The sequence below is a fragment of the Mauremys mutica genome, chromosome 13, assembly GCF_020497125.1.
Source record: "Mauremys mutica isolate MM-2020 ecotype Southern chromosome 13, ASM2049712v1, whole genome shotgun sequence".
NCBI lineage: Eukaryota > Metazoa > Chordata > Testudines > Geoemydidae > Mauremys > Mauremys mutica.
In genome coordinates, this window is record NC_059084.1 from 1,988,924 (window position 1) to 2,002,438 (window position 13,515).

The 13,515-nt window shown below is 45.9% G+C and overlaps 1 protein-coding gene across 6 annotated transcripts in view; it reads right to left on the minus strand.

Moving 5' to 3' along the window:
* Positions 1–2,660: 2,660 nt before the first annotated feature.
* DNMT3B (DNA methyltransferase 3 beta) overlaps positions 2,661–13,515 on the minus strand; it is a 46,875-nt gene continuing 36,020 nt past the window's right edge. For 5 of the 6 annotated variants that reach the window (XM_044985973.1, XM_044985977.1, XM_044985976.1 and 2 more), the window contains 4 exons: positions 13,321–13,406; positions 9,859–9,928; positions 8,839–8,957; positions 2,661–6,766 (listed from right to left, as the gene is read on the minus strand). In XM_044985973.1, coding sequence (XP_044841908.1) covers positions 6,625–6,766; positions 8,839–8,957; positions 9,859–9,928; positions 13,321–13,406 — 417 coding nt within the window. In that variant the 3' untranslated portion in view covers positions 2,661–6,624. The remainder of the gene's footprint in view (positions 6,767–8,838; positions 8,958–9,858; positions 9,929–13,320; positions 13,407–13,515) is intronic. The other variant, XM_044985978.1, reaches the window with a different exon arrangement.

Consider the following 13,515-nt stretch of genomic DNA (forward strand, 5'->3'; position numbering starts at 1 on the left):
CCCTTTTCTTGGCTTGGGCGCTGCATACAGACCCTGGCAGAAACAACTGGGCTCTTCTTTATGTAAAATAATCAGCAAAGTTTGAGGTGTTTACTCAGGCTTGTCTTGTGCATAGTGGCCATGGCACCAATCCCCATTGCCATGTCTAAAAAGCCCTCCGCTTACTGCCCAAGCCAGACCTTGGCAGCCCCCAACCGCCACATAGGGCCATGTTCATCTCCACCCAGCTACCCATCCCCAAATCAGGGAGATAAGCCTGTTCCCACTTGGCCAAGAGGACTGGAATGACTTACCCCACCCTCTCAGAACACATCATCTGCCACTTCAACTCCCCATGATATAAAAAAAATGTCCCTGATTTGCCAACAGGAAAATATGGCATCACCAGTCCTCATCCCTGGGTACAACAAATGAGTAGCCATTGCTCATCCTCAATACAGGGCTAAAACAGATCCCCACTTGAGATGAAAGACAAGTGTAAATTGTTCTTTAAATATGCATGGAATCTACCTCCGTACCATCAGTCAATGACTCTGTCTTCCCTGCATTCACATACACAAACTTCTTATAGCTTTCTAGAAGATCATGCTACCCTGGGTAAGTGTTAATAGCTAAGGGCCTCAATCTTCTTTGTTCTGCATCCTGTGTTGTACTTTTCACCTGTGCTCTGCACTCACTGTGTATAGCTGTAGATGGAGACACAAGATGCTAAGCAGTGGAGAATGATGTCTCCTTGCTGTATCTCTTCATTGCACATAGCAGGAGACACAAAAGAGAAAATACCTCATCTTTATGACTACAATGTGCAAAAGCAAACAACAAAAATACAAAGTTTGTGCTGCTCCTTGATGCATGTATATTTTTAACATATCTTGCAGTTAGTTCCCTTTTTTGTTTATCTTGAAGATGTGGCTTTGCTCATGTGATATTTAGCAGCGTAACGTAAAGAGCATGATGAACACAAACGAGGAGTGTTTCTTTAGCAATAACTTTAGAAATTCCTGTCCAATCATGTGAGTTTCTAATGCTTTGGAGAGCAGAAGGTTCACCAATTATAATTTAAATATAGTTCTTTTTGCAACAGCTTTCTCTAAGGCCTTCGCTATCTAAAAAACAGTTCAGAAAAACAGTTAAAACTTCTAATTAGCATCACGGGCTTTAAGAAAATAAGGAAAAAGTCTTCAGTCAGGCCAGACCAAATTCTCCAGCAGAGAATTCACAGCCAGGAGCAAAGGTTTCTAGGTGACCAAAAAGCAGCAAAGAGTCCTGTGGCACCTTATAGACTAACAGACAAATTGGAGCATCAGCTTTCGTGGGTGAATACCAACTTTCTCATGACCAAACACATCAGTATGAAAAGAGGTCCAGCTCTAACTGATAAAGTACCACTGGCTTCATATTGACTTCAGAGTGAGGAACAATGTGGATACTCATAGGTATGGTACTCCTGGTCACGTGCCCTGACAGCTGCTGAAGAGGATGGTTCTTAGGACAACTGGAATGAATAACAAGGTCCTGACCCTGCTCCTACTGCAATCAATAGTTTTGCCCAGTGTGAATAACTCGATATTTGAGGCATAGAAGCACAGCATGTAAGGCCAGAAGGGACCCCCAGATCATTTAGTGTGGCCTCCTGTACATCAACGGCCACCAACACCACTTAGCACCCATTCTGATCCCCTGACCTAAACACTGAGGGGTCCTGTTAATTAAATATCTCTGTAGAGACAGCAGTCGCTCCATAGTTAAGGTTGCAACCCAGGGAACCGAGCTGAGCAGCTGTTATTGTTATGCAAGGATGTGAGGTGGGCTGCAGAGACCCAAGGTTAGACTCCATTGTTGATGGCGAGGCCTTGGCTTGCAGGGGCAGAACTGAGTGGCAGGCTTCAGCCAACAGAAGGCTCGTGTTGCTATGTTACATAATGTGTGAAATAAGAAATAATTTAATAATTAAACACAAGCTCTCCATGGCTTAGTGGACAGAACACCACAGGCTCCATTATAAGGCTGAGCCATGGCGAATAGTAGACACTATAGCTGTAGAGATGATGCTTCTTGCCACAGGATTTCATCAGCAAGAAGATCCTTAATGCATAGCTGAGGCTCACGACAAAAGTTCTTTGGAGAACAGCTCATGCTTCTGGCTTCCTACAGGCTCACTCCTGCAAGGAGTAGAACATCCTTCATTTTAAGGTGAGAGATTCAGCACTTCAGGATTCAACCTACAGCCTGATCCTGCATCACCTTACTGATGTGGCAGTCCCACTGCCTCATACTGTGACACATGCCCCTTTGCAGAGGGCCAGCGCAAGCTCTAGGAACCCCTTAAGTCTTTCTTATGCCTGCAGCAGGATTTTAATGGTGTGTGGGCCCATGTGCTGGCCTTCTGCTCCAATTAGATTTCACTCTAAGTGGGAATCTTTTATCTAAACCAAACCGCTAGATAGCTCTAGGAATTGTGGTCCTGATCACCTCAGCGAGGTGTTGAAGATGCTTGGTGGATACTCCTGTGGGTGTGGTAATAGTGCTTCTACTCACATGAAGAGAATACTAAGTGGACAGCTAACTAATTTCAAGCACATTTCATCACCACCATTTCCTAGCACCATACTGTTTTTTTTAACTTTCTTTTGTTTCTGTTAAAAAATATTGTCCAGTCATATAGAAATACTGATTTTAATTAAACTGTGATAAATGTTAAGGTAAACTCTGGGCATTGATCTTTCTTCTTTTCCATAAGAAAATGAGTAAACTGTTTAGACAAGGCACAGTTTTGATTTTTCATACTTTGGTACTAGGCCAATTTTACAGAAAACATGAATTATTGCAACACAACAAAAATACAAGCTTGTCGTGATTTTAAAAGATCACCCACAAAAGTTTTGACATTAAAATCCTTAGTCTAAAAAAATAGCACCAATGAGAGTAAAAGGCCTTTAAGATTCATTAAAATAGCATTCCTGAAATGCAGCTCTCTCCTGAAAACATTTGTATAAACATGTAATAAAAGGCAGATTTAACAGGGGAAAAAAATATTTTGTGGAAGATTACAATTTTTCATGTAAATTTAATGCTAAGACAACCCTTATTCCTCTTTTCCTAATCTTTGTTTGCTTTCCAAATCTTCTGTATTGTATTTATTTTTCTTTTGATGAGGAAGGGAAGGATATAAAAACTGGGGTAGAGAATTCAAAGATAAAGCTGAGTTGGAGGACTCACATGGGGATTTTGTAATCTTATCTCATTTGAATCTAAAGTCTCAGTTCTGCCATGAGCTCCATGTAGTCAGACTCCAGCAAACATGCAAAACTCTGTTCTTCTCTGTGGGGTTCTGCGGTCCACCCCCTTGAAGCTCATGGACTATAAAATGCTTTCCCAGCTCAGGGCTGGGATGAGGAATTAGTGTTCTAATCTAGGTCCAGAACAGGTTTAGGGTTCAGAGTTTAGCTTTTAGTTCAAGAGTTTCAGCCGAGGTAGGCATGCAAATGCATGTGGAGTTCCTCCAACTTTGCACACAGAGGCACCCAATTAGGCAGCTGCATGTGCATTACTGTGTGCAGACTTGTCAGTTGCATGCTCAGGTGAGAAGAGCATTTTGAACACCTACATCACTTGAAAATCTGGCCCCATGTGTCTCCTGAGTCACATCTGTATAGTTTATGGGTGTGAGATGACAAAGGGAGATGATAGGTTGCGGCTTGTCCCTGAGTTGCTTAGGAAGAATGGAGGTAGCACACAGGAGAGCGCTGCTTGGTTTTTCTTCAGCGTTTTGGCAGTCAGTGCATTCTCAAGTGGAGGTCCCCTGGGAACAGCTAACTGCCAGGGTTTCCAAGTGCAACTGGATAGGACTGAGAGGAGAGCGCTACTCAGTCTCTCCTCTCCTCCGTGGGAAAACCTGTCTCCCATGGCTGTGACCTGCTTCCCCCTGCTGTCAGTTCCCAACAGACTCTTGACCTGGGCATCGAGAGGAGGCAGGCTGCAGCTGCGCTTGGAGGTGGGAAACAAGCTGCAAAAGCAGCTCGACACAGGGTAAGCTACACCATGAGAGGAGTGGGAAACATGAGAGTCTTCATCCACTGGGGATGATGCCCTCTTCTAGGACGTGGGAAGGAAATGCACAGGGGTCTCCTGCTATCAAGGAGGAGCAGAGAGAGGGACGCTCTCATTTCTCAAGGATCCTTGTTAAAGTGGAGGCTGCCCTTTATGAATGCTGCTGAGCACAATGCAGAAAGACTTCGGTTTGCCTAGCTTTTCACAATGCCTGCAAGATTGTCTGGGGGCCAGGCCGATGTTTACTTTGCCATAGGAGACAGAGGCTTCTCTTAATTTAGAAATGGAAGCCATTCCAACGACTATCCAGAGTCCATTGGTCTGTCTCTTGCGTGAGCCTTTTCTTACATACAATGGCATTTGCTTTCAGTCAAATCAGATATAGCAACACTTAATGCAATTCAGCAAAGCACTCCTAGAAGCACGTGTGTTCTATTGAGCATGAGCATAAAAAGTGCTTCACTTCACTGGGGCCACTGTTTTGAGTGAAGACCAGAGCTAGGAGAAGACAGAGGAGCTGGAGTCCTAGATTGTTTCAAAGCATGGCACATGAAGGTGCCGCTTTTAGGAGAAGCTTTGTGGGGAAAAATGTCTGACTTCCTATCAAAGGATCCTGTGTCATTAGTAGATCTGTGAGAGAGACTGTTCATCACAGTATATGTACGATACGCAAAACAGCCCTACACACTAGCTTGCCCGGCCCATGGTTACCGTATTTGATAGCTGAAATCTTTGGGTCCAGGCTTTATCCGATTCAGGGTCCAGCGAGCGCTAGTCAGGCTTGGGACTTTCTTTCAACATTTCAAATGTTTGTTTTTTTCCAGTAAAGGCAGGAAAGAAGGTGAGGCCCTCAGCAAGGCGCTGGGGCAGCAGGTCTGCCCTACCCACCATCATGATGGCCAGACCTGACTGGGACGTCCCTTTCTGAGAGCATGGCAGTGGATTAGACAGGAAGGTTCCAGTGGCACTAGATCCATATTTGGTTGTTCAGCCTGAAGCCAGATTTACAACCCGGGTCAAACCCAACTCAGCAAAGGGCATCATCCACTTCACAATGGGTAGGTGATTGCACCTGCTAAGGCCGGGGCCATGCACACAACTGGTGCAGGTGGAGGCCCAGCTGTCCCACCTATGTGCACACCATTTTGTGCCTGTGGGCGGGCAAAGATCAGAGTAAAAATATGTCCCTCTATGCTTCTTAACAGACATTAGCTGTATGTGCAGGGATGGCAGATGACATAAGAACAGTGGGAATCTGTCTGATTGACCTTATAATAAAAACTGACTCTCCCGGGGGAGGATGGGGGGTGTTGAGAGTTTACTCCATGGCAAGAGGATTCCCTTTTCCATTAACACAGGCCTGCTCCAGCCCCACTGTAGTCAGCAGCAAAAGCACCACTGACTAACCCAGGAGAAGAATCAGGCCAAAGCCCAGGGCAAAATTCCTAAGGTGAAATCTTGGCTGCACTGACGTCAACGGGAGTCTTGCCATGGACTTCAATGGGGCCAGGATTTCACCCCTGGTGACTTAGTGGGATCAGGATTGGGCAACACTATGTTGGCAACACTGTTCAAGTTTATAAAACTGTTAATAAAAATAAAGTTTTGAGGTTTTTTTTAAAAAAAACAAACAAAACAACCCAGCATTGAACATGAGTGCTGCCCCTTCCTGCCCATTTCAGCACATTCGTTTGCAAAACGTTAAGAGAACATTTTCCTTTTGGATTTGGGGCCCAAACCCTCCAGAAACTGATGAATGTTTTACCTTTCTAGCTGTTCAGCCGTTCTTAATGTAAAAATTAAAAGAATGTTTTAAAAAGGAAGGAGCGAATATTGGTAAAACTACAGCCAAACACAAACAACAACATTTCTTTAGCTCTAACTAGAACAGTAATTCTATCACCTCACAGTTCAGTTTCAGCTACATTCACGTCTAGGAATTTCCACATTCTCATGTAATGCCTTAAAGCAGCAACAAAAGTTTAAAAACAAAATTAAACTTTAACAAATAAAAACAAGTAAAAAGCTATTTGGTTCTTGTATCCTGCTGGTTTGTTCAGTGTATGTAACCTGACCGAGTTCTTTAAACCCGTGGCTACAGTTCTGATTTCTTAGCAACTGTTTTGAGAGGCTGGTTTTTTTCCACAAAAGCCTTGTTTCTACCTATTTCAAGTATGGTTGCAGCACGCCAGCCAGCGGCTTTCACCACCCAGCCTCTGAATCACTACTTTTCAATTGTACAGACAAATGGAATGGTTAATGCTCTGTGTGAGACACAGTGGTCTCATCCACCATACCGCTGCTCTCCTGGGTGGGGTAAGCTAGATTCTGTGTTCGGTATTTTCTAAAGAGCGTTGTCTTCTGTCCCTTTGAAAAAGTCTCCCTAACAGGTTCTTTGGTTAAAGAAAGTTTCCTACGCTCTCCCTGCAGGGGCACACTTCCTTCCCAAAGCGTGTGGCTCGGGGGACCATTTCCTACCAAGTAATGGAGCTTGTGGGCCGTTCTCTTCCTTCCCTCTCCCACACAGGCAGTTGAGCTAGTGCGTCTTTACCAGAAGAGACAAGGGAATCCCTGCTATTCACAGGCAAAATAATCCTTGAGCGGGGCAAACAGGTGCCGAATGACCGGGACACTCCACGATCTCCCAAGTAGCTTCTGACGAGCTCCACGCCCCATGTTGGACACATCCGTGTAGTGAAGGGGGAAGCCAAAAATCCTGCAGGGGGAAGGAAGAGACGAGGCGCTTTTAGAATAGCAGTTACCCTTGGATGACGTCTTGTCCTTGTAGTCATTGCCCATGGTACTGGGCTTTGTGCATTCGTTCTCTGGGTGTTCCAGGGGAGGCATTCCCACGCCCACTATACAGCTCCTGCATTGAAGGAGTTTTGGCCTGTGGCTCTTTGCAGTAGCAAAGCCAATGTCTCACCTATGCCCACTTCTGCGTGGTCACGGAGACAGCGCCCTCCACCCGTATGACACACAGTTGGTATGGAGTGCCCTTGCAAAGCCTCAAGGCATTATTTCTACACGGTGTCTCTTGCGCTGGTCACTGTTTTGTCTCACTAAGGGGCACATTTCCACAGGGATGAGGCCCAGACTCCCACTCTGTGGGCACAGTGTCTGCCCACAGTCTGCACTGGAAGTAAAGGTGAGGGTCTTCAAGCCTCTCTCTGATTTGTGCCCACAGTTCCATTGTAGGTACATGTGACACTCACATTAAAGAAGCCCCCCTCCCTCTTTTACAAATCTGGTCCCCAAATCCTGGCCCTTCTCTCATTGAAGCTGAGTGTTCCATATATGCTACGTATTTTTTCTTTCCTGTAGAGATCTGTATCCTGAAAAATCACTTCTGCACCCATCTGTGAAAGCTTGTCTAGTCACATTATTCTGGTATGGGGCTTTTATGTTTCCACATGGCTCTCTCACTCTTCCATACTCATGATTTTCACAAACCTAACACAGGTTTAAGGGGTTTTTCAGCTTCCATTCAGATGCTGAAATCTAGTGATCCACACTACTGTTAGATTCATGGAGGGAAAAGTACTCTGTGATCTTGGTTCGCTTATATTACTGAAAGGCAGAGATAATCTCTCTTCTCTGAAACACAGCACTGGACTCTTGTCATACTGAAAAGCCCTGATGTGCCATCAGTCAGGTGAAATGCAGTGACTGTCACACTTGACTGAAGTGCAGTAATGTATTTCTCTTAATGGCAGTTTCTAGTATTAGTATTATTACTGCTGTCCACTGAAACACAAGGCAAGTGAATATATCCAATCACTTGCCTGAAGAGCTCAAACAGATGTGTCAGGTACTGGAGAATCACTGCACAACATGAAAACCAGTTTCCACCAGAACTGAACTTTGGAATCCCCTTAAACTAAAGAAGAAGCACGTTCCGCCAACACATGCATGAACTAATTCCACTGGGAGCACCCCCACAGCAGAGCCCAGCTGTCCCGGCTGACAGAGAGACCCTGGATGGTCTGATTAACAAATTACCCTTTCCTGGGGTGCCAGCTTTATTTAAACCATAACCAGGGAAGGGGGAAATAAAAGAACCAGACGACACACCCAAGGTCTCTCTGTCCAGGGATCAGGGCCGGGGGCTCTTTCAGTCATTAAACTGTAGGCTTCCTTTTGCTCTTGCCTGCTGCAGAGTCTAGAAACCATTGAGAAGTCCCCTTGTTGGGCCATAGCCCTTAGTGACAAGCCAAGGAGCCTGCAGTGTAAACTCCTAGGCCCCTGCCAAGGAGGGTCAACAGATTCTGCTTCTTGCTGAGGAACTGCCAGGTTAGAAAAGGCCACCTCCCATGCACACTTCATACCTCCCTCCCGTGTATGCTGGAGAAGTGTTTCCTTTCCGGGAACCAATTTAGGGCAGGGGGCTTCTGGACCATGGCCTCGCCCTCTTGGCGTCTCACCCTGAAGAGCCAGTGAACTCCCTCATAGACTCCCATGGGAAGAGCTGGCAGATGCACAGGCCTTTAAGGGCTTGGCCAGATGGACCCTGCTACTGTGCACTAAAAGTTCCACAGTCCGCTTTGATCTGAACAGCAGTAGGTCAACGCACTCCACAGTACTTTTTGCTCACAGTAACAAGCACCACATGGCCAGTCAGTTGACAGCAGGCTGCAGCGCTGTGGATTTACACCCCAGCCTGACATGCACTGACTCTCCCTATAGACATGCCCTGAGCGTGTGGGTTCTACCTAATCCCCCTTTTGTTTTTTCCCCTCTCCCATCCCTCCACCTCTCTCTGAGCCACCCCATGGTAGTGACGCTCACCTTTCTAACTCAGTGCACCACAAATTGTCTTCTTTCCCATTCATGAGCACTGGGAGCTGCATGCTTTTCCCCTGCCTGAGGGAGTTGGATTTAGTCGTTATGGTTTGCACTTTTCTCAACTGAAGAACAAAACAACAAGAGTTGACGTGAACTTCTGGGTTTAGTCTTAGGGATCAAATGGATGTTCAGTGGGCTACCCTGCAAAGATCTCATACTGAGAACAGGGCTGAGCTAGGCAGGGAATGATAAAAGGAAGGAGCAGGGATTTTGCATGCCAGCATTTTTAGTATTTACACCAATATGCATCAGATGCCAGCAACGGATTCTGCAACCACCGGCATGTCAGCTCTTAAGAGAGTGGTTGCACTCGCAGAAGAGGGTATTTGTAAAAGGGTAGATGGAAACGGATGGAGCTACTTTACCTGGGCACTGAAATCCATAGCTCCCAAGAATTAAAAATATCTATACAGAGACCCAGAGGGAAAGCAGCAATTTGTGGCTCCTGTAGGAACAGCGTTGGCATGTAGGAAACAAGGGGAAGTAGCAGGCCAGGGTGTGTGCCCATTAACCAGGCCTGCGCCATATGGCGTTACGTCCCCACAGTTACAGCCAAACACTTGGCTTTGGGCTTCATTTGTGTGTGGACGATACCTCAACAGAAAGCCCCTGTGAACAAGACAGAAGCCCAGCATCATCTGTCTCACCAGATCCACAACGCAGAACAGAGGGGAAAGTAAGGGAGGTGTGGGGGAGGGAGAGAGAGGTTGGAACCACAGAGAAATCCCTCATTAGGTTGAAATGAGAGAGAATATCCTCAAGTCCAGGAGAAAGCAGAGAATCCTCGAGAGTAAATCAACTAGAGCCTCCACCAGACAGGACATCCCTTATTATAGCATGCAGTACTGCACGACGGAGCCCCAGGAGGTGCCTGAGCCCCGAGTATGTGGTATTCATGGCAAGCTGAGAAATACCAGCCTGGCCCAAGGAAGGAAAGGGAAGGGGTTGAACAGCAAGTCTTACCTTTGCTATCCTACTGTACTCCAGGCAGTCCTGAAGCTCAACTCTATCAGTCCTGGAAGCTACCAGAGGCCTGAGAACAGGCAAAGCTCATTACACTCTAAACTCTACAATTAACTCTGTTCTCTAGTCCTCCACCAAGCTTATCTTTTGTGCAAAATTCATTGCTTCCTCTGCTGTAGCAGGGAATGCGGCATCATTTAAAGAAAAGGTGAAAATCAAATGTAATCCCAGACTGCAAGTCAAGTGGGTGAAAATAAAGCCTCACCATTATCATCATTTCATACATGTGAACAGCCTTTGTGAAAGCCCCACGCAGCCCTGCTCAGCATAAGCAAGTTTTATGCACAAGAGGCAACAGAATCCAGAAACCTCCCAAAAGAGAGAAGAACTAAGAGAGGTCATGGGGGAAACATGACATTAACGGCTGCCCGGGGCTTCTGGTTTTGTTCTTTAATTATAGTTGTAAGAAGTGGAAAAATATTTTTGACTTTTAAAAAAATCCAAGAAAAAACCCACTGGCCTATTGGGTTTTTTTTTTTTGTTGTTGTTGTTGTTGTTTTTTTAAAGACAGTGCGATTGTTGAAGATTCATGTGTGATGGGGAATAACCTGCACAACAAATCTGGCAACTGATTACTAGGATTTGTGCACGTCCTTTCTGTGCCACACCTAGCAACTGTACCCCTGGCCTCTTATATCATTTCATTCCCCACCTTAAAATGGCAGGTACAGATGAGGAGGGAGGTTGTGAGACAAGGTCAGTGAGGGCCGCCAGCTTGAGAAATATAACCAGAAAAATGAGTGGTCCAGTGGTGAAGCCCCCTGATGCTCAAACGCAGATTCACATTTCTTGACTACTTAAGAGGCTTCAATGAACATGCCTATTTATTAGATGATGCAAGAGCATATAATCTACTTACAAATATCCCACACAGTACGGAGCTCTGGGCCCAGCTAGCAAGTCAATTTGAACGGCCGTGTTCTTTAAAGTAAAGGTAACAACTGAGTGCTTCTTCCAAGAGAACAAATAAGCTGTTTCCTTCAAATGTAGGACCACCCAGGAACCCAGCCCAAAGGCTGCTTTCACTGGAGCTACGGCTTACAGAATTGAGCTGTTACCCCTCTCCTTGCAGTGTGCTGCCAGCTGTCTGAATACGCAGCTCCTAGGTCGTCTGTGGATCTCTCTCATACCAAGCTTTCCAGAGAGGACCAGTGCCTCTCTCCCTCTCCAGCTCCAGACCATACCTGCCTCTTCAACCACATTATAATGCCATTGCACATGCCCTTGTTCAACTTCATTGGCTGGGGTCAGCCATATTACAAAACCAACCACACCCCTTTACAGGCTGCTAGTGCTGTCTCTTTGCAGAGTTCACTTGTTTCAGGCAACGTACAATAGTTACGCAACTTACAGTGGCTGCCTGTATCCATCAGACACATCACGATGTGATCAGAAATGATTAAAGGGTCAGGGAATGATCCATAACAATAAAATTATGGTGCGTCATTGACAGTCTCTCTCTCAATAGCCTGAAGGAAACATTTTAAAAAATTATAGCCTACGTGATGAGAGAGACAAGGTGAGGCAGGTAAGATCTTTATCTTTTATTGAACCATCTTCTGTGGAGGAGAGAGACAAGCTTTTGAGAAGCAGGTCCAATGAAAGATATTACATCACCCACCTTGTTTCTCTAACACCCTGGGACCGACACGGCTACAACTACACAGCAACGACTGTAGGTTTTATCCTGTTACTGCTGTCCTGGATACCTGACAATTTTAAATGAATACAAGCAGATCAAATAGCAATAACAGCTAGTACAGTTGGCCTCATTTAATTAGCTATTGTTCATAGGCACATGCTCTAAATTGGGACATGTGGCTGGTAACTCAGTTTCTGCAAAGCCCTCAGTAGGTTTTCATGGGTAACATTTTCAAATGTGCCAAAGTCCCATTTTCAAAAGACCCTTAGGACCCCACGTCTCATTAAAAGTCAATGGGACTTGACTCCTAAGTGCCCATCGATTTTGAAAACGGGACTTAGTCACTTTTGAAAATTTGACCCCAAATCCACCTTAGTGGGACACCACTGAGCCCTCATGCTTTAATCTCTATGCTCAGTTACAAACAAATTAAAGTGCAACCACGATTTTCAAAATGCAGGTGTAACAGAAGCCATGGAGCTTCTCTTTCACTTTTCAAATGCCTACTTCCAGCAGGTGCAGCTTTAACTATTTATAATTCCTCAACATATCTGCAATTAAAGTGCAATCCAGCATATCAAGTTCAGAAATCCATGAGGGATTCCATTGGTTTCTTTTTGTCCCTACTTACTTACTGAGAATTTTGATGTGTGAAAATTCCCTCTGCTGTTGCTAGGAATCTCTGGTTAACAGGTCACTATTTGCGTCATTTTATTTAATTGCAATGTCATTTTATTGTAACTTTTCCCAGTGAATGTGGTGGTGGGTGAAAGGGGCAGGCCAGAAGGCTCAGGGAGAGTGGAGCCTCTGTTCATCCTCAGAAAGCTACGGTTTAGACTGCAACAATGCCGGCTTTCCCCCATGGTGCCCTGCAAACGGGCCTCACTACTGCCCTGGCTGGACCATCTCCTGGACGGAGAGATTCGTTTGATCTCTACAGCCCATCCAAACCCTTGTTCCCTTATGCTGAGGCTGTCAGCATGGGGAAGGGCACTCAGTGCCACTCACAGTGGTGGGTTTTGGTCCATAGGGAACTGGACTGTCAGTGGCCTTCGGAAAAGGCCATTGTGCCTGTGCGATTGCAAACACTGAACTGGTATCTGTAGAGGCAAGAGAATCTCCAGCTCATGGAAACAGGGGAGTGTTTTGCTTAAGAGAACTGGGTACATTTATCACAAGGTCTGTTAAAGCAACAAAGAATCCTGTGGCACCTTATAGACTAACAGACGTTTTGCAGCATGAGCTTTCGTGGGTGAATACCCACTTCTTCAGATGCAAGGTCTGTTAAACGTATCAAACCCAGAGTGCTGGCCGAGCATGGATCCCAGCCTCACAGCACTGTGCAAGGGAAACCAAGTGCCCTGTGCGGTGGCAGAGGGGAATTCAGATTACTCACTGTCCCATCAGCAGGCCAGGAGTTTGCTGCAGCAACCCATTAGGACGGAGGAGAATGAGTTTGAAATTCCTACCATAGCTCCAGCAAACTGCTTGAAGGGCCTGAGCCAGTGCACCCTGCTATCCAGGGAGGGGTCCCATTGACTTCAACGGGCTTTGGATCAGGCCCAAACGCTACAATTTTTCCAGATTCACATAATTGCTAACAGTAAGTGCAACGCAGAAACAGCAGCATTGTTAGGAAGATCACTGAGCTCCGCAAAGGGCTGTGGGGTCGCAGGCTAGCGAGTCTCATTGGCTCCCAGGAGCTGCACATGGTGCCGAGGAGGAAAGAACCAGGAGAGCGTCACAAACAGAAGAGTTACCTGTTCATCCCAGGCAGGTTGCCCCAGAAATAGCGCGCTCTGTGTGCGGCTGATACCTTGATGGCGTCGATCATAACTGGGTTGCACTGCATTCCAAGATAGAAAAAGGGAAAAGATTAAAGAGAAGCACCTGTGGCCAGCACAAACCGTATCATCCAGCACTAACTGCAGCCACCTCCAGCCGCGTTCTAAATC